Here is a 25,380-nt window from a genome sequence, read left to right as displayed (position 1 = left end):
ACCTTTTCAAGATATGGAAAACTATATTGCAAAGGCTGACCAAAGTACTTCTGTTAAAGACACGGGTCTTCTCACTAGCACATATGTCAAGTACAATAAACTGACTCAAAATAAAATGGAAAATTTAGTGCCAATTGCTTATCAGCAAGCAGGTAAGTGCTTCATGTGCAGTATCATTTGTCATTACAAGTAGAGAAGTGTGGACACTTCTGCCAGGATTCACTATTGTTAGAGGATATGATGCAGTATTCAGGAAACAAAAGCTGTGTTTTCATTTTAAGATTGAACTTTCATTTAAATACAGAAAAAATATGTACTCAAAAGAAAAGTTGACATGTTTCACATATCCATATAAAACCCTGGATTCTGTGATTTAAAAACTACATTTTGGCCAATATTTTAATATCAACATTAATTAAATTCTGCACACAGAGGATTCTACTCTTATTTGGAAGATTCAGATTTTAATTTTTTTTAAGCCTCCATGCATATCAAGACTGTCCTTAGCATATACTTAGTTAAGAAGATCATGGCTGGGCTTCGCGAACGAAGATTTGGGGGTTAAGAAGATATCTTAGTGGTAATCTAGCATAATGAATAATTTAAAAGAATCACCATAGTAAGTCAAAGTCAAGACTTATACAAGTCTAACTTCTGTGTTGTCAGTATTGGGGCAGGATTTACCCAATGATTTGGTGAACTTATCTTGTCCATGTGCTAATGTAACCTGAGCTCTGACTGAAACTTGTTTTGAATAGTTGTGCCTCCCTGACAAAATAAACAAATAATAAACACCAAGATCATGAATGTACAAAGATGAAACTTCCCTTACTACTTATTTTCTCAAAATCTTTCAATGTCTTTGGAGACAAAATGAAAGCTGAAATTTTATTAATGTCTTCTGCGCTAAGTTGAAAATTCTGACTGAGATGCTCAGCAGAGCTTTGTTCCATAACCTACCCAGCTCAGCCTCCTGGGCCTGGTGCAAGTGTTTCCTGACTGAGCAGCAACAGTGCAAAGATGTCCCTGCTAAGGGTAGCACTACGAGTCCACTAAGGGACCTTCCAGTAATATAAATATTCAAGTCATGAATGTAACACAAAACTTTCCAATAATAAATGAAAAGAATTCAGTAATAATTTGTAAAACATCTTACCTGAACACCACTAAGGACAAGGAATTAAAATATTACAGCCTTAAATATTAATATGGTTTTCACATAAGAAAGCTTAAGTGTTTTCTTGAGTCATTAACAACTTCAGTATCAAACACCTACACCCTGAGAGCTATGATGAGTAGATACTGAGTGCCTAATGAGCCAATCCACTCGAACACAAAATTAGTTAGTAGCAACCAATTTTTAAGCAGTCTTCACTATAATCAAAAACTGTACAACAAATCTGAGCAAGAACTCATTGAAATAAGCTTCTTGAGATCTAGTTCCATCAGTCCCAGTAAAGGTAAAATCTTGGCTCCAGCAATTACTTTGAGATCTATTCTGACCCCTCCAAACATGGTCACACAATCAGGAGCAGACAACTCCAAGGCTGAAATAAAGCATTTGTGTAGAGTCACAGTCAGGATGGTAATCAGCCGCTCTGAATCTCCTCTTTTATCTATCAGGCATTTTTATGCTAAAGGGGACTTACAAGAAAAAAGCAGTCCTTTCTATAGCCATGATGATGCATCATCATACATCATTTAAGCATTTAAAACACCCTTTTCCTACCTACCTTGCCTTGTTTAGGTCCTATAGCTACAACACCCAATCAAATAATTCTCTAATATGTGGAATAGTCCAGTATTTGGGACAGTATCTATACAATAAAGCACAATTCAGCTTCTGAGAAGAGAAGAGTAGGAGATCTGCTGAGATAACGTCTTTTAAGTGTCAGTTTAATTCCAAACTTTGCAAGACCTACCAATTATTGACAAAATGTTAATTCCATTTACATATATTTTAGGTACTTAATGAACATGTCTGTTCAGTATACATTCACATAATTCTATATTACACTGCTTTCAACATGAGCTGTATTACAAAGACCTCAAACCTGGTTCAGACTCTGAATCTTCTCTTGGCACATCATCGTAAATTACCTCATCCGGATCTAAAATCAAAACAGAAAAAAAAACAAATTAGAAACTTCCTTAAATTTGAATTGAACTAACAGTGCTTAGGAGGCATTTGGACAAAGTCCTTAACATGCTTTAGCTTTTTGTCAGCTCTGAAATTGTCAGGCAGTTGAAATGCTGTAGGTCCCCTCCAACAGAAATATTCTATTCTATTCTAAAGAATTTTGGTTATACCGGAACATATGAACACAATGGAGATATGACTCATTCTCCACTACATCTAATCATTCAAATAACACAACAATGCACAAAGCAGTACATAGTATTTGTGAAATTTCAAACAATTTTATCCGCACTGTTTATGATGACCTTTGGTAGCCTGAAAACAAAAACCCACTTCCACAGCCAGCATTTCTCTCTCCTTTCTACAGCAGTATGCCTGTCAAAGGTTGCTCATTGCCTTACTAAATGGCTGTAGAGAAGTTGTAGTGAACTTTTTAAAAAGAACCAAAACTAAATAATGTAATTGTAATACATTGTAGTACATTAAGAGGCAGAACAAGGATGCAAATTCTTCAGTCACTTCAAGTGACATATAAGATAAACCTCCAGACCTGCAGGAACAGCTGAGAACAGGCAGGATTACCTTTCCTCAAACTACACAGTCTCTGTTCTGGTTTAAAATGCAGTTGTCAGCCAAGAGCCGATGGCACACACCAAGAAAAAGCAGCAATTCCTTCCCTTCCACATTCTCCAAGTGCTTATTTGCCAATTATTACATGAGAAGAGCAATTTCATATACAGCCACAGAGCAGACTGAACTAGAGCATATTTCCTCTATACACACACTGATGGAGCCAAATGACTTCCACAGGACAGTGATGAATCATTCCACAGACTCCAAAAGGTGCTCCATGGAAAAGTGAACATTAACTTTATTCTAAAATATACAATTTTATTACACTGTTGAATGCTTTAACTGGTACAACTTGGTTCTGGAACATATCTGAAAAAAACACCATGAAAGTAAACATGGACATTCCTGTAAAACATATTTGTACATATAGATACACACATCTGTGAATCACAACTTAATACTGACCTTTTTCTATATTTGTACTTTAATGGTCACTGATACTTACTTTCCATCCATGCTGTATTTGCAGGATCTGCAACCCATTTGGCCAGGGCATCATCCTCTCTATTGGGCTGATTATCTTCACTTGAAAAAAAAGACCATAAAATAAAAGCATTAAAAGTTACACTACAATGTTTTTAAACAGCTGCAAAGACAAAACAATAAATATCTTCTTGCCTTCCAGTTCCCACTACAAGGCTGCTGATTACTCAAAAATATTGCTTCAGTATGTAGTTGGGAGGTTAATAATCTATTCTATTTAATAGTCTGAAAATTTTAGTCAGGAAATTGAAAACACTTCACTTTTGAGTTCTTCTATCAGAACACAGAAAACTGTCTTATGCTTTTTCATGGTAAATAGGACTAAAAACATTGTGGGCTACATCAGGAGGCAGCAGGCTTGGCAAGGCTGTTACCCTCCTCTGGTTGGTGCTGGTGAAGCTGAACCTGCAGCAGCAGGATCAATTTAGGCTTCCCAGCACTCCCCTTCTAGAAAGTTATGGAGAAATTGAAACTACTTCTAGAGAGGTGGGGAGAAACTGAAGTCAGGGACTAAACCACATGGCTTACAAAGAAGAAGAGGAAAGACATGGAGCTTTACTTAATCTGCTGAAAAGAATGCTATGGGGTGATCCAACTGCAGCTACACCTATCTGAAAGAGAACTATAGAGGTGATGGAATCAGGGTTATTTTTTCTTTGTTTGCATTTGCTTCAGGGTTTTCGGGGGTCATTGTTTTCTCAGTGCCAGATGAAGAGGGAATAGTTAAAGTGCCCACAGGAAGATGTGGTTTGGACATTAAGGGAAAAAATATCGTAGAGCAGGGAACACTACAACAGTCTGTTGCAGCTGACATTGCTATCACTCTATAGAAATTAAAAACCAGTTTCTTTGAAAATGTCATGCATGGTTACACACACAATACCTCAATCAGTGCTGATATTGCCACATAACCAGAGCTACAGTTAGGAATGTGAAAAAAAAAAAAAAAAGAAAAAAACAAACATGGAAGCATCACACAAGAAAAATAAAATATTTATCAAATGCAAGGTTCCCTAGAAATTAAGGTTTTACAAATCATTAAAACGTGCTAAACTGGCAATCACCTATTTTGAGGCTCCTCTGAGTTTACAAAATTATGACATTCTTCAGTTGCTGACTGTATACCTGCCAAGTAGAAAAAAAAAATTATGAAAATGCTTGGAATAACATGCCAGTTTGGTTCAAATGGCACATTTAGCATAAAAAACTGATTTTACTAGTTCCTTGCTAATGAATAATCTACTTCTATGCAATATCTTTATTCTTAAATGTGTCTAAAAACATTTAGACGTTTCTTCACACTATCCATTTTTGAAAATTAAATAATTCAAAGACAAAGTCATTTATTATGAGTTGTTAAGAGGAAATTACAATTATCTGATGTGTTTAATTCTAATCTGTCAAACATATTCCTCTATAGGTAATAACAACCACACAAATATTTGCTATTACTTGACGGTATTCCTTATGATGGTAGGAAGCAAAGGCTGGCAGAATGGCTGGAATTATAGTAGAACTGCTGCCTAGCTAGAGAAAACATACTCAAAATACAAGAAAAAGGAAAAGGCGGGAATATATGGAGAGCTTTCTCTTCCTAGTACTCTCTTGACATCAAACTGTCAGCTTGGCCAACTCTGGTTACAAAATGGGGGATCTCCTGTTTCTATAATAATCCATAGTTATTTCCCTTTCTAGTTTCCTGTTCTGTCTTAAAATTGTACTAAAAGACAAACAGAATTCATCAAATCATCATGGGAGAACATCCCACAGCAACTCTAAATCCACAAGGATTGGAAAATAAACAAGAAGAAGTGTTTATTTATTATAACAGAAAAGTTAAAAGGGAGAGAACTTTGCCAGAACCTAGAGAAAGCAATATAAGGTATGAGAAGAAGCCATTTGGCTTGGACACTGAACTATGGCTCTGGAAATTATTTCATTACATTAAAAAGCAATTAGCATTAATCATTCCCACACTTGTCCAGGCTGAGTGCTATCCAGGCATTAACAAAAGAACACAGGTACCTGAAATTAAACAACGATCCCCCTTAAAATAAGTTAGGTGTGTAGATACAATACCTTCTTCGTCTACAGAAACACTGCGAATTATGACAGGGCTGGAGTACGCTGGCAGTATCAAAGGTAAGTTAGATGGCACAGCATATCCACAAGGGACAGGAACAGAATATCCACCAGACAAGTTTGGACTTGCACATTCATCTTGAGGACTTGGTTCTGGTGATGAGGATGGATCCTTGTCTTGGATTGGTGAAATATTTATGACTGAGTAGGGATTTACTTTGGCTGGAGCACCTTCCACAGCAGGTTCTGATGTTTGCAGTTTCTCACTGTTTTCTAAATTATTAGTTCCTTTAGTTGAAAAATCAAACAAAAATATAATGTTTTATTTTTCATACCTCTTCAAGCTGCTCTAATATTACTCTTTGCAAGCATCCTAAACACTGACACTTACTATACAAGTTCTATAGTAAAGTTGTATAGTAACAATCTATGACTCAAAATTCCCAAACAGTAGTACCATCTTCCCTATTTTACAGATGAGTAATGGAACAGTAGCAAAACAAGATGAGTTACAAGGATGCCTATGGAAAAACAGTAACTGGATTGCAAATCTTGAATAGGAGGGTATCTGATAAGTATCCAGGCTCCTCTTTTTCTTCCCATAAGCACATGGCTCAAAACACTCTTAAACCCTGAAGGTTAAAATCTGGATTATAGATTATCTGGATTTTATAAACACAAATATAAGCAACATTTTAGGAATAGGCATGAGGACAGAAAAAGTTCACTGGAGGACATTCCTCAAACAGTCCTGAAAATGCCCTGTTAAGAAAAGGAAAAATAACTTTCCAAGTTTTTCTCTTTGAAAATGTATTGTTTTCATTTACGTAAAGTTCCCGGTATTTTTTGAGACAAGCTGAGACACAGCAGAACCAAAGGCCCCTCTGAAGTGAGCTACAGAACTGCATCCCAAGCAATCAAATAGTTCTGAGCTATAAGCATGGCTTCACAGATGGATTAGCAAGTAACAAATTTTCAGGGAAAGATGGTGTTTAAGTTTCAGGTTGTCAAACTGCATAGTCATCTGAAGAGTTAATTATCTTTCATTGCCATGAGCACAACAACTCCGCTTACAAAAGGAAACTGGAACAAAGTAAACAAAATCAGCTGTTAGCAATTTGAGCAGAATACAGCAATTTCCAGACTACACCTCAGCACTGGGAACATCTAAAAGTATTATAACAAATATTTTAATGTTTAGTAAGACTTCTGTTTATGAACAAAATTCATACATTTAAACTCCACTTAGTTTTATGCATATCTTAAGACCAGTAACCAGCAAGCTCAGCTGTGAGACAGCTTATCTCAAGCTATCCATATGCCATAAAATCTGCAAGGACAATGTTTACCCATAGTATGACTGTGACCGTGCCCAATCCATTGTTTCGAATGTCACATTTGGATGGGAAACCTCACAGGAATTACATGTGATGGCCATTTGCCTTGTTAAATCTACCATGACTGTAACTGGCAGGAATATTCAGAACATTTTAATGGTATTTCCATGGAAACCTCTTTTTACAGTATTTTTATTGCACTGTCAAAAAAAGGCATCCTATGATCAGTCTTGATTATTTAGCCTAGTGGAGGCACAGACTGACAGGCTGACTTACCTGTGGCATCAGCCTCTTGGTGCTCTATGTTATTTCCAGGATCAGCAGGAGGTGGCACAATGGCTTGCCTGTCTGCTTCTGGTATCTCATCTCCACTATCAAAGTCAAACTGTTCTCCCTCGTCCTCCTCCTCCTCGTTCGTACCCGCGGCTTTCGGTTCACGCTCTAGAACTGTGCAGAAAGACATGCCTTTCGTTGTTTATTCTTAGTAATGATTTCATGGGACCAGTGAGTGTTCCACATTACAAATGAAGCTTATACAATGAACCCTTAGATTTTAGGGTTACTGGAACAGAACAAAAGCTCCTTGACATGGTGATAACCCCATGCAGTTTTCAATAAATCCTTCAGCGTAAACAAGGAAATTACTTGGAAAGCAATTAAGACGTGATAATGCAAATACCTTTGGTTTTGTCATAATGACCCAAAACACTTTTGGAAAAATCCTTTAACGGCCAGTTCTTTAAATGAGAAAAGTTCACAGGTCAATTTATTTGTACAGGGACTTTGGGACTTTATAACTTCAAGTCATTTTTCCTTTCTAACTCAAACTCCTAAATCTATTCTTTAACAGTGTCCAAATGCCAGTCATGGTAAACTTTCTTCCCACACTTAATGAGACCAAGCAGATTGGTTTTACTCCTCCAATCTGTGACAGTTTTAAACCAATGAATTTATGCACCATATCATTAGCTCTACTACCACACACAAGGTGCACTCTGGTGGAGATGGGGAGGGTTGACTTTTCAGTTCTTACCTTTCAAGAAGTAATGGTTGAAATAATTATACCCTAATATGGATAGGAAGTGTGAATGTGGGGGTTTTTTGTGTTTGCTTGTGAAGACACCGTAGCACAGATTTGGCACTGTACATGGGGCTGGGGAGCAGGGACAGCTGGAAGTGGAGGGTAGTTTTTCTCCATGCCATCGTGGAAAACCCACAAGGATTTAGGCCCCCTCATGTATCTATAGCATAAAACTATACACTAAAATAGACAAAGATGTAAACACCAATATTTTATAAAAATATACCTGAAGTCGATAAGGTTCTCTCTGCCTCCTCTTACAGGTAACACAAAATTAAAAATAAAGTTTTGCAAGGGCAATTGAATCTCCTGAGTCATTATGATATTATCAGCTCTTCTACCATCCAGAAAATATTTTTTGTCTTTATGATAAAACCCCCACACACCTAAGCTCTAGACTGCTTAGATTGTCATGATAATTAGCATTCCTGCCAAGGCTTCTGTTTCTTCAGGCAGGCTGAGCCAGCATATTTTACCAGAGCCACAAATAACAAGATCTTTCATGCAGCCTCTCTGCAGGAGAAAAAGTGAACTAATTGCAAAAATAGTAAGGAACAAAAAAAGGGGTTTTCCTGCATTTATTGTCACAGTTTATGGTTGAGGCAGCATGACATTTAATTTCATTTTGATGCCTTTTAAAAATCCTTCTGGATGAACTCAGCCTTTGGATTAAGGGTTCTCATTTTTTGCTTTTGTTCATTAGCAATTCTATTTTACCCTGAAAGACGCAAGAAATCCTGCAGAGCTCTTCCAAGTGATTAAAGACAAACACAGCATTCTTCCTGATTCAGCATCCATTTGACTAGATTGTACTACTTGTTGCTTGTTTGTAACGGAGAAAAGAAAGAAAAAAGGAGAGATGTTGGTTTATCTCCAGCTTTTTTTTTCAGGTTTTTTATGTTTTCAGTATGCCTGCATACTTCAAATTTGGAAAACACAAACACGTGAAATACAAAGTCAAGTGGTTTCTGTCATTACCAGCATGTGAAGTGTTGGTTACTCACTCAGGATAGGCAGATTAACAAGTAGATGGCAGATACAAGCAGGTAAGAGCCACAAAACCACAGTTTTTCATAGAATCATTTAGGTTGGAAAAGACCCTTAAGATCAAATCCGAACATTAACATAACACCACAAAGTCCACTACTAAACCATGTCCCTAAGCACCACATCTACACGCCTATTAAATACCTCTAGGGATGGCAACTCAACCACTTCCCTAAGCAGCCTGTTCCTGTGCTTGACAACCCTTCTGGAGGTACACGTGCTGCTGTCTGCCACTCCTCTCACTGCACTGTGTAAGTGAACCACAGCAACAACCACTTCCAGCATACAAGGTAGCTCTGTCTATGCTTTGTATGGCGGGAGAAGGGGGAAGATGAGGTTACTGGAATGAGTTGATCATATCTGCAGGATCAGGCCACTCAGAAAACTGGGGCACTGTTGGAGAAAGGCTCAGCTGAGAACCATGAACACACCTGCTCAGTGGAGGTGAATTCTAGACATCAGCAAAAGAAAAAGTGTGTATGCTGACAAAACATCCAAGCCATGCAGGGAAACACTGTGGGAGCAGCAAGCACCTCTGAGTTTTGTGGCTCTGAGGTTAGGGAGCTTCTGGATCCTAATACTTCCGCTGTCCACATACAAGTAACTTAGGTATCAGATGCCTGGTAACTCTCTACTCCAACACTTTGTTGCAATTCCACACGCACTCAAGTCCAGCACAGTGCCATTTGTCAGATAGTCAAGATCTGCCACTAGCAAAAAAAGGTAATTTGAGACACTGCAAGCAAAAGGAATGACTCAGGACCCAGGAGCAAAACTTGCTCAACCGATGCATAATTTCCCTTCAATGTGCCCCCCCTATTTCCTCTAAAAAAAGCAACCAACCCATATTTTATAATTGTGGGAAGAATCTTACATAGGAATTGATTTTCTCAACTGGAGTAAAAAAAAATATTGGAGGTGCCACCTAATTTTTTTCTGTTATGGCTGTTAACACTGCCCTGTTTCATTAATTTCAAAACACTTACTTTGCATCATAAATAAACAAGGCACTGAATCCCATAATTGAGTACTGCACCTGGAAAGATCCCCTAATTGCATCACTGATGGGACAGCAGGTAAAGATTACAAAAGAGACAAAAAAGAAAAAAAAAGAGAGAAACTCCTCAGATTACATGTCCTTTAGAAAGGGTAGACTGAGACAAATATCCTCACTTCAGAAAGTTTTAAAACTTTATTTTAGCTTTACATCTCTTCTGCATTTACTTAATTCTGCAGGTGCAAACTTTAACTTTCAAAATTTACAGATCCCTTCCACCTCACACTTAATAAAAATATTCTCCTTTAAGCTTTTAATCTCCAGGGCATACTATTTCATTTGATGGAAAAAGTATTTTAACAGAAACAAAAAGAGGGTGGGAGCTTTTTGCTTCAATATAAGAGCTGCTCAGCACAGCAGATAAATACAGATTATTTCATACAAAAAATTACAAACTCCTCTTTTGAAAATATATACTTTTTCCGCAGTTCTTTGTGTTTTGTCACAACAACACACAGACAAAGCACTTGTGAAATGCTACAATTAGGAAGACACAGTGGAGTTAGACTCAGGTTGAACCTGGCTACTAAAAACCATCACAAATCTTGCCAAATTTCATGCTTATGAAGAAAGTCCCAGTTCCTCCTACCCTTTACTTGCAAGTCAAAAGGATCAAGCCAAAAAGTGCATTTCCAGGCAACAGTCGTTGTAGAAAAAAAGTGGGGGTGGGGATGTGTGAGGGTGGAATTTTCAAAGACACCCTCCCCCCTAAAAAACACAGAGGACAACTACCTCCTTTTTTCTTTTTTTTTTTAACATAATTTTAAAATGCACTTTTTTTTTCCCCCAAAGAAATAATCGCAGACTGCTTAGCATGACGGAGTCTATCTGGAATTACTTCAAATTATTAAATTAGTTACTAAAAATCCAATTTGCCCTTTCACCACTACTCACATCCATAATTTTACGCGTGCCAACCAGAGCAATGAGAATACAATAATTGATTAAAATTTTTCATCTTATGCCAATACCACTCTGAAGCTCTGCAAATGCTTCAGGGAAATTCTTGCACTTCTAGAAACTTCTATTTGAAGTTTTAAAGCATGAAAAAATAAATCTGATATAATGGAAAAACTGTCTTCAAGTTAAATTAAGTGTGAAAGGGTTAATTTAGAATTAGAAAAAGGAATATATACTCTCATAGTTGTTAGCACAACACAGAGATTTATGACTTTTTTCTGAGGTATATTATTCAGTGAAATGAATTTTCTTAAAGGTCACTTCAAAAACAAGCTCACTTATACTGTGTTTACAGAGATCTGCTGGGGTATAAGCAAATTTAAACAAATTTTGGTCACTCTGCCAAATGCAAAGCATTCTTGGCATCATCTGCTTTCCCATTCATTATCCTTAGATTATTTATAGTTCAAAGTAATATAGCTAAGGAGTTAAAGGAGTGACATTAATTTTAAAGCCCAGACTAAGCTAGTGAAGCTTCATTAACAATTTTATTAAATGGTTTATTTTAGAGACACAGAATTAAAACAAAAGCTCTGCGCTTACTATCAAGTGAACTTTCAAGACAATGAGAACACACAGGGGAAAAAAAAAGGCACCTCAAATCTCTATCCCCCCTTGTAATTGCATAAATCAGAGATGATCCTGAAGAAGTCAACTTCAATGAAAAAACATGACAAAGGAATAATGAAATAGAAACCCAAGCACGAACACTTTAGCAGCCTGGAGCCCAGTAACAATAGACCTGGAACACTGGACATAGGCACACTGCCATCAAGAAATATGAATACTTTAGCCTATGTTTTAAGGTTTGAAAAATATTTTTAGAAATATAAGTAAGGCTTCTGTATAATCAGGAATGTAATCTTTGCAATCAGCTGTACTCTTTTTTTTAATTAAAGTAAGCAGGGAACTATGGAACAAAAGATGAAATGCATCTATTATATTTAAAAGACTCAATAAACATTTTTATCCACTTCTACCATATGACCACCTTATATAGACCAATGAAGGAAATAAGCATACAAAGCTTCAACTGGAACATATCCAGCTATTATTTAGTGAAAAAATATGAATACAAATGGACCTAAAGCAGGCTGGCAAGAGCTGCTCGCTCTTATTCCATTGTGCACTTTTAAAACATTTACCTTTTTACTTGTGTTATTTTGGATTGCAACAAGACACTTACGGCTGCAAAGACACACCTTCCTTCAAACTGAATTCCCCAAATGTTTCAACTTCCTACAAATACACAAAACTTTTCAGTTAAAGAAAAATATTTTAAAAGTTCGTTATCTCAGAATATTTTTTGGTATTATAAAATTTGTAACCTGTGTAAGTTATCAAGTCAAAACAAACCACCAGGCATAGCAATCTGAGCACTTATTATTTAACCTTGATACATTCCAGAGATTTCTCTGATGAGATACACTTTCCTTTATAGACTCATATTCCTAGACAACTAAAATCTGCCCAGCTCATTATGTAAGTGTACAAGGCACTAGACAGAAAAAAGAATTGGAAGCATGCAGATACCAGGAAATGACTGAATTTTTAAAGTTATCATTACTTTTGTACAACTAACTATTTGGGCCCAAATACACCATGCTGACTGTCCTCCAGGATGAACAGGATCTCAAATTGTTCACTTTTTATTTCAGGTCAAGTTTTGTAGCAGAGGTTTGGCATTTGTCAGGAAGGTGAAGCTTGTGTTAGGAAACACTCATGCCTGCAGAAGTTCCCAATTTGGCCAACTTGTAAACCTTTGGAAAATGAAAGTTGTTTCATATTCAGCAGGGACTTGCAGACAGATTTTAAGAATTTCAGTCACCATTGGATAGCCTCTGATTTCTCCCAGCTTGTAAGCACTGATTAGGCTGCATTCCTATAGCTATTTTCAACCTGCTCTCATTTCCCACTCGTGACCACTAGTTCTTCAGGATCAGGAGAGAAAACTAAAGCTAAATATTCCTTCACTGTGGTACCCAGTTGACACTTCGCTCTTCTGCCCTTCCCAAAAGGACACCTCTACTGACACCTGGGCAGGGAGAAGGGCAAGTTGCAGGGCAGGAGAGACCCCAAAAGAGGAAGGCTGGCTTTTAGGAGCAAGTGCTTCTGCAAACATTGCCCTTCACTGACACTTCCAAGTCAGGTGTGACATCCACGAGCACACTACTGGTACCCATAACTCAGCTCCTCACACAGTCATGCAGGTGGAAAGTGTCTATTTTGCTGGGGGGAAAGAAATATCTAAAACAAAACTGTGTATGCATAAACACATGAGCGAGCACTCCTTCCTATGCAAAGCAGATCAGAGCCAAGGACTTTCTTTCCCCTTTCACTTGCCGTTGTGCTAAGCTGGTGTTGCAGGAAACCCAGGTCCCTGCAGTGCAGGCACACTGCTAATTACACACAGTTCACACACACATCCAAAGCATGACCAAGACATCAGTGCTACAAGTCTCTGTGGAAAAGAGTTACAAAAAAACCCCAAACCAAACTAAACAGTACACATTCATGCAAAAAGTGTTTCCAGTGATGAAAACAAAAGAAAATCACATGAATTAACAGGCTTTCCCTGCAAATATACTACAAAGAAATAAGTAAAATGCCTCTTTAGTATTTTGCAAATACACACATTACGTACTAATTATGTTGTCAAGCATGCACAACAAATATTATTCTTCTGGAGAAAGTAACTCAAAACCAGAGTCAAAAGAGCAATGAATCTGCCTGCTCAAGTTTCAGAGACTGCTCACAACAGCATGCCTAATGCTAAAAAATTGCATTCCTTGAAATATAGCCCAGACCTCTGGATGTTAGGAAAGATTTAGCAAATAGCAAAATATAAATAGCAAAAAACCCTGAAATTTACAAACTACTCGCATGTTAAAAATTTAAGCTTTAATTAGCTAAAATTTAAAAGAATCAAGTTGCAAAAAATCAAAAGTCTAAAATGAAAACACTAGACATGAACCAGACTGTCCAGAAAGTAGTGGCAGCAACGCCAGCAGACCTGTACTCCTTTGTAACTCCTTAAGATGCTTTTCAGTGATGTCTGTGCTATAACCAGAAAGGCCACTATGTAAAATCAGCATTTTCTGCCCATTTACTTTAACTGCCTCTACACTCAACACACTGGTGACACTGGTATTGCCTGCCACAGTCAGAACCACAGACTGAGCCTGACCCCAGGCAGGTATCTTCCACCTCAGCATCTTATTAGTAGATTCTGATATTCAAATTTCACCAAGAAATTTTGCTGATTCTGCACAGAAAGCAGGTACAGATGCTACTTGGAAATCTGCATGAAAACATGGGAGATCCCTCTCTGTGCTGAAAGGCATCTATCCATATTAAAAGCTATTAGTTTTCCATCAGTATTAAAGAAATACTAATACACTTAACAATACTGAAGCCTCAATTGCTATAAATGCCACCAGGCACCTGACTTGAGGCACAGCAGTCACACCACAAAAGCCACGTTGCCACCTGACATGTCTGTTGGTGAGGTTGGTGCTGATGATGGGTGCACAGCTGAGCTCAGCCTAAGCTCCTGTGAACATGAACCACTCACTCACCTATAACATGCTGTCCAAACAGACAATCCACACAGGAAACAGGAAAACCAGAGAGCTTTAATAAAACAGAAATCAAACAGCAGAAGACTATAAAGTCATTGAGAAAATGAAGTATCCAGCTCTGGCAGTGAAAGGGCAGAGCATGTTGGCTAACCACAGGATACAAATACCACGTGAGGAAAAAAAAAAATTTTCTAGAAAATGTATTTTGACCACGCAGTGAATATATTTGTGAAAAAATAACTAATTTTAAGGAAATTTCCACTAGTGAGGGCAGCCTGTCTTGTTATTTATTTCTACACTTTTCTTCCTATCAGATATTATCTATTAATATCTCCTTTTCCAAATAGTTACTTTTACTTTAAAGCAATTACCATTTAATGGTTTGAGGCATATACATTTCTCTCATACAGTCTGATTAATTCTAATTAGCAATATAAAACTGCTGTATCATCTGATAATACCTTGGCCTCAAAGCTCTTCAAGAGTAATTGGGAGTCCCATGAAGCAGAAAGCAGCAGAAAGACACCCTGGAGACCTGAAACAGGGAGCAGGAGGCCCCACTTCTACAGAAAGAAAACATACAGTTCAGGTACACAAACTGATCATCATACTAAAAAAAAAAAAGCTGAAATACAACCAGGCTGACACATTCTGGATATGAAGTATCCCTGTTTCAGGTCTCCAGGGTGTCTGCCTGGTAGAAAGATGTAGCTAGACATGATCCAACACCTAAGCTCAACAACAAACTATATAACAATGAGTAGTATTCCTGCAACAATCCTTCTTTGTCAGACCAAGTCATCCTCTGTATTAATTTTAACAAAATTGTGATCTTGCTGAAGTAGCAAGGGATTTGACTTCATTTTTAGATCACGTTTCTTCCTCTACCTTAACAGCAACTGTACATATTTCCTAGATTCAACTTTCAGATGATTTAGGCAAAGGGATGCCTAAATTCTGAGTCATTGGTCCAGGTTGAACAACCCTTTATCTAGCAATGTCAGAACTGAAGCACTTGCTGGTACTCCCCAAAATCAGAACTTGGAACACCTGAAAGCATTTAATTTCCAACAGATGCTGACATGGACTGTTCATACGTTCAGCCTCCTTCTGCAGCAGCAGCCCAGGCAGGGCCCACAAGATGCACATGGTTTCAGAAATCCATTTCTCTCTTTGAACACACTGGTAAAATTCCTTTTTCCCCAACAATAACTCCATCTAACACCCAAAGCACCACACGCAACCTGTTCACATGCTTAAAAATAACTTAGATTCAACTATTTGTGTTTTCTCCTTGATGTATCCTGGACAAGGAAACAAGCTAGAAATTAAATTTTGCAGAAACTTACTGTATCTTTTACTATACAAATATGTATACACTAGAACAGAATGGTTTTGTTTAGTAAATCCAGGACAATACTGGAAATATTTTGGGTTTCAGCTGGCTTCTCACCTATTCCTTTCTATTGTTACCACTTCACCTAGCGTAAAGAGAATTATTCAGATAGATTGATTTGTAAACAAAGTGTAATATATGCAAAATTTTACAAATCCATTATCCCAACAACTAATGGGAAAAGAGTTTAATAGCATCCCCTTTTTAGTATTTTTTTAATTATTGTTTGAATACATCTTGTTCTTCTTTGCCCTAACATACTAAGATCCTCTTAGAGCTCAAAAAAGATGCCTGTGGAATTCAAGCAAACTTGTGAAAACAGTAATTCTTACATGACTGAACTCTCCAAAATCCTGTTTTACAATACCCTTTCAGCACAGACTCTACCAGAAATTCTTTCCTTTCAGTGGACACTGGTTTGAGCTGCGCAACAATGGTATTTGCTTGGGACCTTTCAGTCCATGAGCTTCAGAGCCATTCTCACTGCCTCCTTCCAGTTAGCCATGGAGCAGGAAGGAAGCTCTGCCTTGTTCCCCACACTGCCCCTGGAGAAACTTGTACCTGTGTAACAGAAGATTATTCAGAATCTATCATGTTTTCACCTAAACCAAGTTACTGAGCTCAACAACAGACTATTTAACAATAACACATATTCCTGCAACAATCCTTCTTTGTCAGACTAAGTCATCTTCTGTATCCATTTTAACAAAATTATGACAAGGTCACATTTCCTGGAAAGATTATTTCAGTGAGGAAGAAAAAAGAAAATCTATATACAGGGTGGGAGAAGTTTTCTCCCAAAAATGTTTATCAAGTGTGTTTTCCTCAGATTGCTAGGCACAGTTTCTGTTCCTCTCTGCAGCAAAAGCAAGCAGCACCTAATAAATGTTTCATTCAATAATTCAGACACTCTATTTAAATGATCATAATGCAAACAAGCCTTTATCCATGCTCATGTACAAGATATGAGAATTATAACAATGTATAAAAAAAGTTTTTCTTTCTGTAAACTATAGAGTAGAATCATCACAGAGGCTTGAGGCATGGTTAGTGAATATTTATTGGGATCAGTGAAACAGAATTAAAAAACTCAAAAAGAAATCAACAAATCCTTCAGTTCTTTGCCAGCAATTTATCCCAGCCAGTTAATGATAGATACAAGTCCTAAATAGGCAAAAGAAGCAAAGCAAAAAAAAAACACCTCACCCTTCTCCCTGTATCTTGGCTCACTGTTTGAATTTAAAATTTTGGAGCTTAGTTTACACAACTATTCATAGAAAAAAATACCCAAAAATCAGCACAAATTTCTTTACAATTTTTTTTGTTGTTTTTTAAGCAATCAATACTAGTTACCCCAGACCAATGATCAAGTCTTGTCCAATCCTTCAAAAGGCCTTTAACTCGTCATCGACTACTCTTTCTGATAAACATGTCTGGGCCTTGTCCCTGCACACAGTCAGCAAGTTGAGGCCAGCAGTAAAGTCACCTTACAGAGCAGTTGAGTAAACAGAAAAAAAAAACCAAAATATAACTTCTTAATCAGAAAGAAAATACCAAAAATTATAAAATAATAAAGTCAATCTCCAAGAAATCCATAATGGTAAATCACATTTGATCATTTTATACATTATAAACATCTAGCAGAGTTTTTTACTGTTTTTCTTCAAAATAATATTTTTTTTGTTTTTCCCAACACTCAAATATACTTGGCTAGAAGAAAAAGCACATAATTAGGAGTGACATGTGACACCATAGCTTTTTTTTTGCAACGGGAATTTTCTTGTTACTCTTTGTTACACAACTTGTCTGAACTGTCACAAAGAATAATTGATCCTTACCTTAAACAATGCATTTTCCTGCATTTACTGAGAGAAATGTGACCTTTAGAAATAAATAAATTGTTCTTTTACAGATGGGATGGTGGACACCAGCAAGCTATTGCCAGCTTCAAAAACAAGGAACCATTCATAACTACAATTCATATTCTGTTCTCATTCTTCTGAAATCTTGGCTCCCCTTTTACATCATTTGTAACTGTCTGTATGCTGAAAATAGATACCTAACTATGTTGTTTAGCACAAGACCAACTCCCTTTATAGCTACAGTTTAATTTAAGCAATGTTCTTATTTCAATCCCCCAATTAGAGTAAGGAAATACAACTATAAGGCCATCACTGTTCTATACTTTCATCAATTAAATCATGAAACATCTTGTCAATATTATAAGAAGCCCAAATTTAACCACCACTTGTCTCAGTCACAAAATTAGCTTTTTAAAACAGTTTAAACTTAAATAAACTCCAAAATTATTCAAAAACAGCACAAAAGTTAACTAAGCAATCTGAAAGAAATACATATAGGATGCAGAATAAAAAGTAGCTCTCGAAGCAGAGAAATACAGTCATCTCTACAGCAAAACACAGCACCGGTTCAGCAGCTCCTTACTAGAGTTAATAAAAAATTTTTATAAGGTTTTTTTCTTGTGAAGTCATCTCAATGGAAACTTTTATGAGAGTACAGTTGTTTCTACTTCACTCTTACCTGCAGACTCAGGCCAGACTTCCTTCTCATGGACAGAGGAACTAGGACTATTTCAGTGTTTCAGCACTGGCAGGCAAATGACAAAAAATAACCATGGAAAGACACAATCACAGCACGCAATTGCATACAGGATATCCAAATTTAAGTCCTTGTCCTCTTTGCTCTGCGTTTCCATATCAGGAACAAAAAAATATCTCAGCTCTAGAGAGCTGATTGTATAAAAATGTGTAAAAAATGCTTTTACAATCGGTGTCTAGGAGATATCCTCATTCTATTTTCAGGTTAAAAAAACCCAAACTTAATTTCATTGAAGAACATCTTAAATCCCAAACTTTGGCATAATGAGGTTTTTCACCTAGCTTTACCCGAGGTACTGGGGACAGTGGTGTATGTGAGTGAACATCCAGCTCTCCACTACACTTGGTGTTAAAGGGTACCTCACCCTTCTGAAATAAAGAGTTAAAATTGATTCTCTCTCAGGTAAAGAGTGTATTTGGCAGTAATATGAAGGCTATGAATTCAACTTAATTCTCATAATGTTCTTGTACAGACACTGAAATTTCAGTATTTCACTTTAAAATTTTAACATAAATCATGTTAATTTTCTGTAAATATGAAACAAAATATACCACTGTTCATGATTCAAGAACTGTACTGCAATGCAGCCACACTTCAAATCTCATCACTATATTAACCTACCTTGATAGACTCAACTAATTATGGAAAAGAGCTTAAAACTTATTTTAGGTCTTACAAATGTTGTAAAAGGCAACTGAATATACAACAACTGGGAGAATTGTTGGCAAGTATGAGGAAATACACCCAATGCTTTCTAATAGTTTTCACAGAGAAATCATATGAGGCATAGTGCCATGTACCAGAAACAGTGAGAGACAGACATATTCAGAGATGCAAAACTAAACCTACTTAACAAAGTACACCCTGCTCCCTGCCCCACTTTCCCTTGGGCAAGAAGCTGTTTGTCAGATATCCATCCTGCCAAGCAAACAAAGCTGGCTTTCCTTTGGAAACAGTCCCTGATAAACACCCCTCAAGTCCTCATTTAAAGAGAAGGACTTCCACTTTGAAAGATCACCAGATGTTTTCCAAGTAGAGGAATGAAAAACAGCCAGAGACGACATCTCCTAATAAAGTAGTAATAGCACAAGCACAGGCTATCATACATAAACACCACCCTAGCATTAAACATTCAATCTCCAGTCCTACCTGGTCAGTGTGAAGTTAAGTCCTCTACAAGAAAGACATGGTGTGATTCCCGATTCTCGGAACTACCAGCTTCGTAACTCCTTCCCACACAGTCTGCAGTGTACCCTTTTCTTGTCTAAACGGGCTTGGTTAAGGACACTCCATTACAGCAACCAATTAAAAGCATAATTATAACTTACAGCCATGATTAAATTTGCTTTTTCCATTTAGCTTTTTGAAAAAGGATTTTTTTTTTTTGACAGAACAAGAATCATCCTCTATTTTATCTCACAAAATACCCATGGAAATCTTTCATGTATGAAATCTTAGATACTTACACTTCACACATAAATTCATATGCAGAGACACACTAAAGAAGGGAACACAAGCTAACCCTATTATCTCAAGTGTCCATTTTGGAAGTATTTCTTTGGATTTTGCTCTTACCCAAAGAAGCCTTTGCATCTATCCCACTCCAACTGCTCCCTGGTTGCTAACAAATACCTTCACTCAACATATACAGAGAAAAATACTCGGAAATTTTTAATAATGACTAGAAGAAGAAACTCTTTTAAAGCAGTCTAGAGAACAGAAACACAGGCAGTAATTTTTCCAAGTTACTCAGTACTTGAATTTGCTCGGAAGTAGGGAAATTAGCTAGCACAGACTTGCCACTGCCTAATTAGCAATGCATGAATGGAATGTCCAAACACCAGTGAACAGCTACGTTACATAAGCATAATAAACTAAATAAATACATTATATTCCATTCTTTTATAGCATGTAGTTTTTCCTTATCAAGTAGGGGCAGACGCAACTCCACTACTGACCTTGGCTGTATCTTACCTTAAACAAGGTATAGATTCAGATGGTTGTGGCTAACGAAAAGACATTAATTTAATTTTAAATAGTCACGTTGCTTTCATATACATTCTCACAACATCCCCACGAAAAAGATAAAAGTTTACTATTATTTTTCCCCTTTGTATACATTAGGATTGATACAAATAAACTCGTGGAATTTACTTGTCAAAACCATAGAAAACCTACTTGACAAGAATAAAATTGAGATTTGTAGTGCATGGTATACACTTGTAAATGGAAAGGCACCCACATGACTTTCAGCACTACAGCTGTCTCTGTTAGAACAACAAATAGGTAAAGGAAAAAATTTCCATAATGTCATAAGAACTTTTTTTAAAAAAATAAAAGCAATTGATTTCATCTGTGTCAAGGGCGTAGGATTTTATAACCATTATGCACATGCTAAAAATATTTTTTTTATGATGTAGCAAAGGGTTCTGCACCCAGCCTCCTCCTCACTACAAGTTACAATAACCTACCCAATATGCCCACCATCTGAAGGCAGTGACAGGTTCTGCTCACCCCTTCAACAGGCCATGGGTGGGCCAGTGTATATGCATCCAAAATAACCCCCCAATTATTACAAAAAATACTGTATGTTTCCTTCCTCTGGTTGTTATATGTATTTGCAGTTGTACTTGACCCTAAAATCCTCACTTCTGTTCCACTTGCAAAATAGGTCACAAGAATTATCTAGAAAGTGAACTAAAGTGTATTTTAGTGTAATTAAAATTTATCTTCACTGATAATCCTTATATATGCTTTTTTAAGAGAATTAGCAATGGTGAAGTAAAAGAATATACAAGTTCCATTAGTTTCCAATCAAGAATTTTGAGATGAGAGGAGAGGAATATCACAGAATATTATGCTTTGGAAGGGACCCACAAGGATCATCAAAGTTTGACCCATGGCCCTGCACAGGACAGCCCCAAGAATCACACCATGTGCCTGAGAATGTTGACCAAATGCTTCCTGAACTCTGTCAGGCTTGATGTTGCCCCCTGGGGAGTTTGTTGCCAAAAAAAAAAAAAAGAAAAAAAAAGAAAAAAAAAGCATCAATTGACACAAGATCAGGTAGAGCAGAATCTCAATTTATATTAAATTCTGAATTCTGGAATCATGCTGAACTACATTACCCTGAAATCTTGTCAGAGTATCCCACAAACTGACATGCTGCACAAAGCTGGAGCTGTTTCCCTAATTACTGGCTCTCTTTGAAAAACAGCAGCCCCTGCTCAAGTGGAAATATTGATTCCTTAGGGATGACTCTTCCCTCACAGCACTGCATTGATTTGGAGATGGATTATCCAGTAAAGGGAGTTTCACAGTAACTGTCACTAAACAAAACTGAGCTAAATTCAGGGTCCTGACCACACTGATTAGGACAAGGACAGCCAAAAGTGGTTTTGCCAACAATAACCTCAGCAACATCTCAAAGCATTAATGAAACTGCCCATAATGCTGGCCAGTAGTCTAACCCATTAAAAGCTGATTTCACAAGTTTCTGCTTCTTTCACATTCCCAATTCCCTAGTTAGCACCTAGTAACAGACCTCTGTCTGCAACAGTGTCTAAGATGTAGAGCAAGCAAAAGATCTAGGATGGCAATTCCCAAATTCCTAAAGAGTTACAGCTGAACAAAACTAAGATTAAATCCTCTTTCATACTTAAATGGCTTCATCTGAGTTCTGTGTGAACAATAACTGAAATTTCCTATAAGCAATAATGTATATTATTTATACATATATTAACATATACATATATCAATGTATATAATAGAGTACAAGTCCATAAGTAATGTTGTCCTATATAAGGAACAGATGAAAACTTTATGGAAAAATCACTATCTATACAAACTATACTTGCAACTTTACCAAAATAAAAGCAGCTGTACCGAGTTCAATGACAGGTCTCCATAGTCCACGTTGCCGTAAACTGGTGCTTTGGGACGATCAGAACAAACACATGATACTTTTATGAAGCATCCAACTACCAAAAGCCAAATCCTATTAAGAATTAAAATACGTAATAACAAGCACTACGCGATGGTGTGCTTACAGGAAATCAAACAGGACAAAAAAACAGCTGCATGTAATGTTCTCTTAGAGCATAAACACAGAAGGCAATGACATGGTGTCTTTGTAGATCCTACCTTTGTGCCCTCAGAAACCTGGGCTACAGCAGTGGCCACTCAGCTGCCAGCACACAGGCACTGGGTGTTAACTTTACACAATGAGCCCCGTAGTCCAGCATCCAAAACACTCTTCTGTAACCCTCTGTGCTCTGACTGCACAGATTTGTTTTAGAAAACACATATTTGCAGATTTGGACTGCAAGAACCAATTACTCCCCAGCTTTCTTCCCATCATGCTCTAACTACACCAGCAAGCAAAGTTCAAGAACAAGACTGGGTAGATGACAGGAGTTCATATTTCAGTGGAATACCACTGGGACCAAGCCTTGGGGTGATATGGGGAAAGGGAGTGTTGGAGAAGGAAAAACAGTTTTGGAAAGATAATAAAATTGTTACAACAAAATTGGATTTAAACTCCAAACTATTTCCATTACCTTCTGGTGGTGGGGGAGGGAAATCCTCTGTGTCCATCCTAATGTATCCACCGCAACTTTAGTGGACTGTAAAACCCTGCAAAAATGAAGGGAACATGTTTTGTAGATGAACATAATTTCCAAATACTGAGACACTCCTTTTCAATTTGGCTAAGCTCATACTTATTAGCTAATACCATTATGGAAGAGAGGAAATGTGCCTGGCTTCTTCAATATGAATCCAGTCCAAATTTTTATGTATACAGCCCTCAGAATTGGAGCCAATTCCTTTAATGACCTCAGTAAGCCAGCTGAAGAAAGATGAAGTTTTTAAACTATTTGGTACTCTGCAGCTCCCATTGTGACAATCACAAGCAGATTACTAAAACATGTTATTTCAGTGTTGGAGCACATATTCTGTTTCAAAATCTTCATGAAGGGGACAAGGATAAAAATTCTAGAAAGCTCCTCAGTTTTGATGATGCTTTTCTCCACCTGGCAATCAGAAATAAGTTTTAATTATGCACTTTGTACACCACTTCCTTCTTCTTTTTTTTTTTTTCCAATCTTAAAAAGTTCTGCTTGAGCCCCTTTACTTTCACCTTTCCTGAGAAGAATGAAGTACCAGCAAGCAGATTCCCGAGCACCTTCTCTTTCCTCCTCTCTTCTCAAATGCCATTGATCTCATGTTTTAAGGAAAAGAATAACCTCACAAAGCGTTCCCATACTTTGGTCCTGAATACACACTGGGAGAGAACCCATGACATTTTCATTCCCTCCCCATAACACTACTTAATAGTGACATTCTAGTATCATCTAGAAGGAAAACCTCTTGTGCTAAGCAATGTATATACTCTGCCCCAAAACCATTTTCACTCTAACTCAAAAGACATGTCAAAAAGACAGATTTCAGAACAAGGCTGAGGAGGAAAAGTAAGTTTCCAAAAGCCCCACAGGACAGTGGAAGAGTTAATGCTGAATTTTATGTCCTACTCTCGAGTAGCCCATAGATATTAACCTGAAGAAGGTAGCAGCAATGGCACACAAACAGCTCAAGCCCTTGCAAAGTCTCCTCAGCCCAAGTATGAAAAGAGTAAGTTGAAGGAGACAGTAAAATTCAAGGTAAAATGGAGTAATAATAGACTAAATGGATCAGGATACAGAGGCCAAATGAATTGTCACTTACAGAAGAAGTGGCAGTGAATGGAACAAAATGCTTCAAAAAAAGGACCCAGCCCTAGGAGGTACCACAAAATTTGCCTCCCTAACACTAGGTATGCAAGGGCAAATCATCAGGACAGATGTATGAGGAAGGGTAACAAATCTGGTAGAGCAAGATCCTATTGTTATGAGACAATTCATTACAACTTGTATTAACTAAGCAAACAAAATTGCCTTTTAAACTGTCTTAAGATTTGGTAATTCTTAATCCAGTCTTAGATAAAACCAAGTAGTTTCAGAGCTAAGGCTCCAAAAGGATTCACCCACATATGCAACATCTATCTACAACACAGAAAAAATTACATTACATGCTTTCACTATACAGTGTCCCTTCTAAAGCCTCTCTATAATTTCTATCTGCAGAGCTCCAAGGCGTGTTCCTGCTTACAAATGTCTGGAATGCATCTTGCCACACCAAAACTGTCAGCCAAAACGAGCAATAGTTATGGTTTAAAGAAAAGGTTTTCCCTTTATTCTCTTAAAGCTGCATCATGACTGGAGCATAGATTTTCAAGTGTGAAACATATAATAACCAGGAAATCTCTGAAAGTGAGTCTCAGCACCTTTTCCAAATGCATCTTTAAGAGAGTAGCTAAAAGGCTTTGAGGATGTATTTTTTTTTTATTTAAACATATGATACAAGTTTTCAAGCGTCTATGAAAGTTAACTTCAACAATCATTTTTTAAATCAATTTCTTCCTCACAAGCAAATATTAACAAGACAGAGCTGAGCTATAGAGCTTTATTTCCATTTTGATCTAGTTCACAGTTGCATGCTTCGAATTACACAAGAATTGTGTCAAGGAAGGACACAGACCCAGTGTTAGAGTACTAGCCACTGACCTGCTTGCTCCTATCTGAACAGTGCAGTTATTCACAAGAAGAAAGATACACTGTCACTTAAGAATGCCTCAGGGGTTGATTTATACATTGCATTAATTCATCTTGAAGTTCCACATATTTTTCTCTACTTTTTAGCTGCTACAAAAAGCCCTGCAGCAGCAAAGAGCGCTTGTGTATTATACATTCCATTAATACCCTCCACAAAAATAAAATAATTCTCATTTTATGTAGCAGACAGCACATTTATGAAGAATCTCTAATAGCAGCATATTTTAAAGAGAAGATCTTCACTCTTCTATCGAGAGGCAGGGGAACTAACTCAAGTTAAAGATGTTTAAATCAAGATTAAGGCAGATGATTTA

The 25,380-nt window shown here is 37.2% G+C and overlaps 1 protein-coding gene across 4 annotated transcripts in view; it reads right to left on the bottom strand.

Moving 5' to 3' along the window:
- ARHGEF10 (Rho guanine nucleotide exchange factor 10) overlaps positions 1-23,053 on the bottom strand; it is a 106,965-nt gene extending 83,912 nt beyond the window's left edge. For all 4 annotated transcript variants that reach the window (XM_029965816.1, XM_018088895.3, XM_018088896.3 and 1 more), the window contains exons 1-6: positions 22,976-23,053; positions 6,952-7,122; positions 5,336-5,626; positions 4,321-4,381; positions 3,219-3,298; positions 2,055-2,111 (exon numbers count right to left, since the gene is read on the bottom strand). In XM_029965816.1, the coding sequence (XP_029821676.1) occupies positions 2,055-2,111; positions 3,219-3,298; positions 4,321-4,381; positions 5,336-5,626; positions 6,952-7,122; positions 22,976-23,012 (697 nt within the window). In that variant the 5' untranslated portion in view covers positions 23,013-23,053. The remainder of the gene's footprint in view (positions 1-2,054; positions 2,112-3,218; positions 3,299-4,320; positions 4,382-5,335; positions 5,627-6,951; positions 7,123-22,975) is intronic.
- Positions 23,054-25,380: the final 2,327 nt, after the last annotated feature.

Source organism: Manacus vitellinus, unplaced genomic scaffold (genome assembly GCF_001715985.3).
Source record: "Manacus vitellinus isolate BGI_N305 unplaced genomic scaffold, ASM171598v3 scaffold_11_pilon, whole genome shotgun sequence".
NCBI classification, from domain to species: domain Eukaryota; kingdom Metazoa; phylum Chordata; class Aves; order Passeriformes; family Pipridae; genus Manacus; species Manacus vitellinus.
Note: the sequence above shows the minus strand (reverse complement) of the source record. Positions and strands in the feature narration are given on the sequence as shown.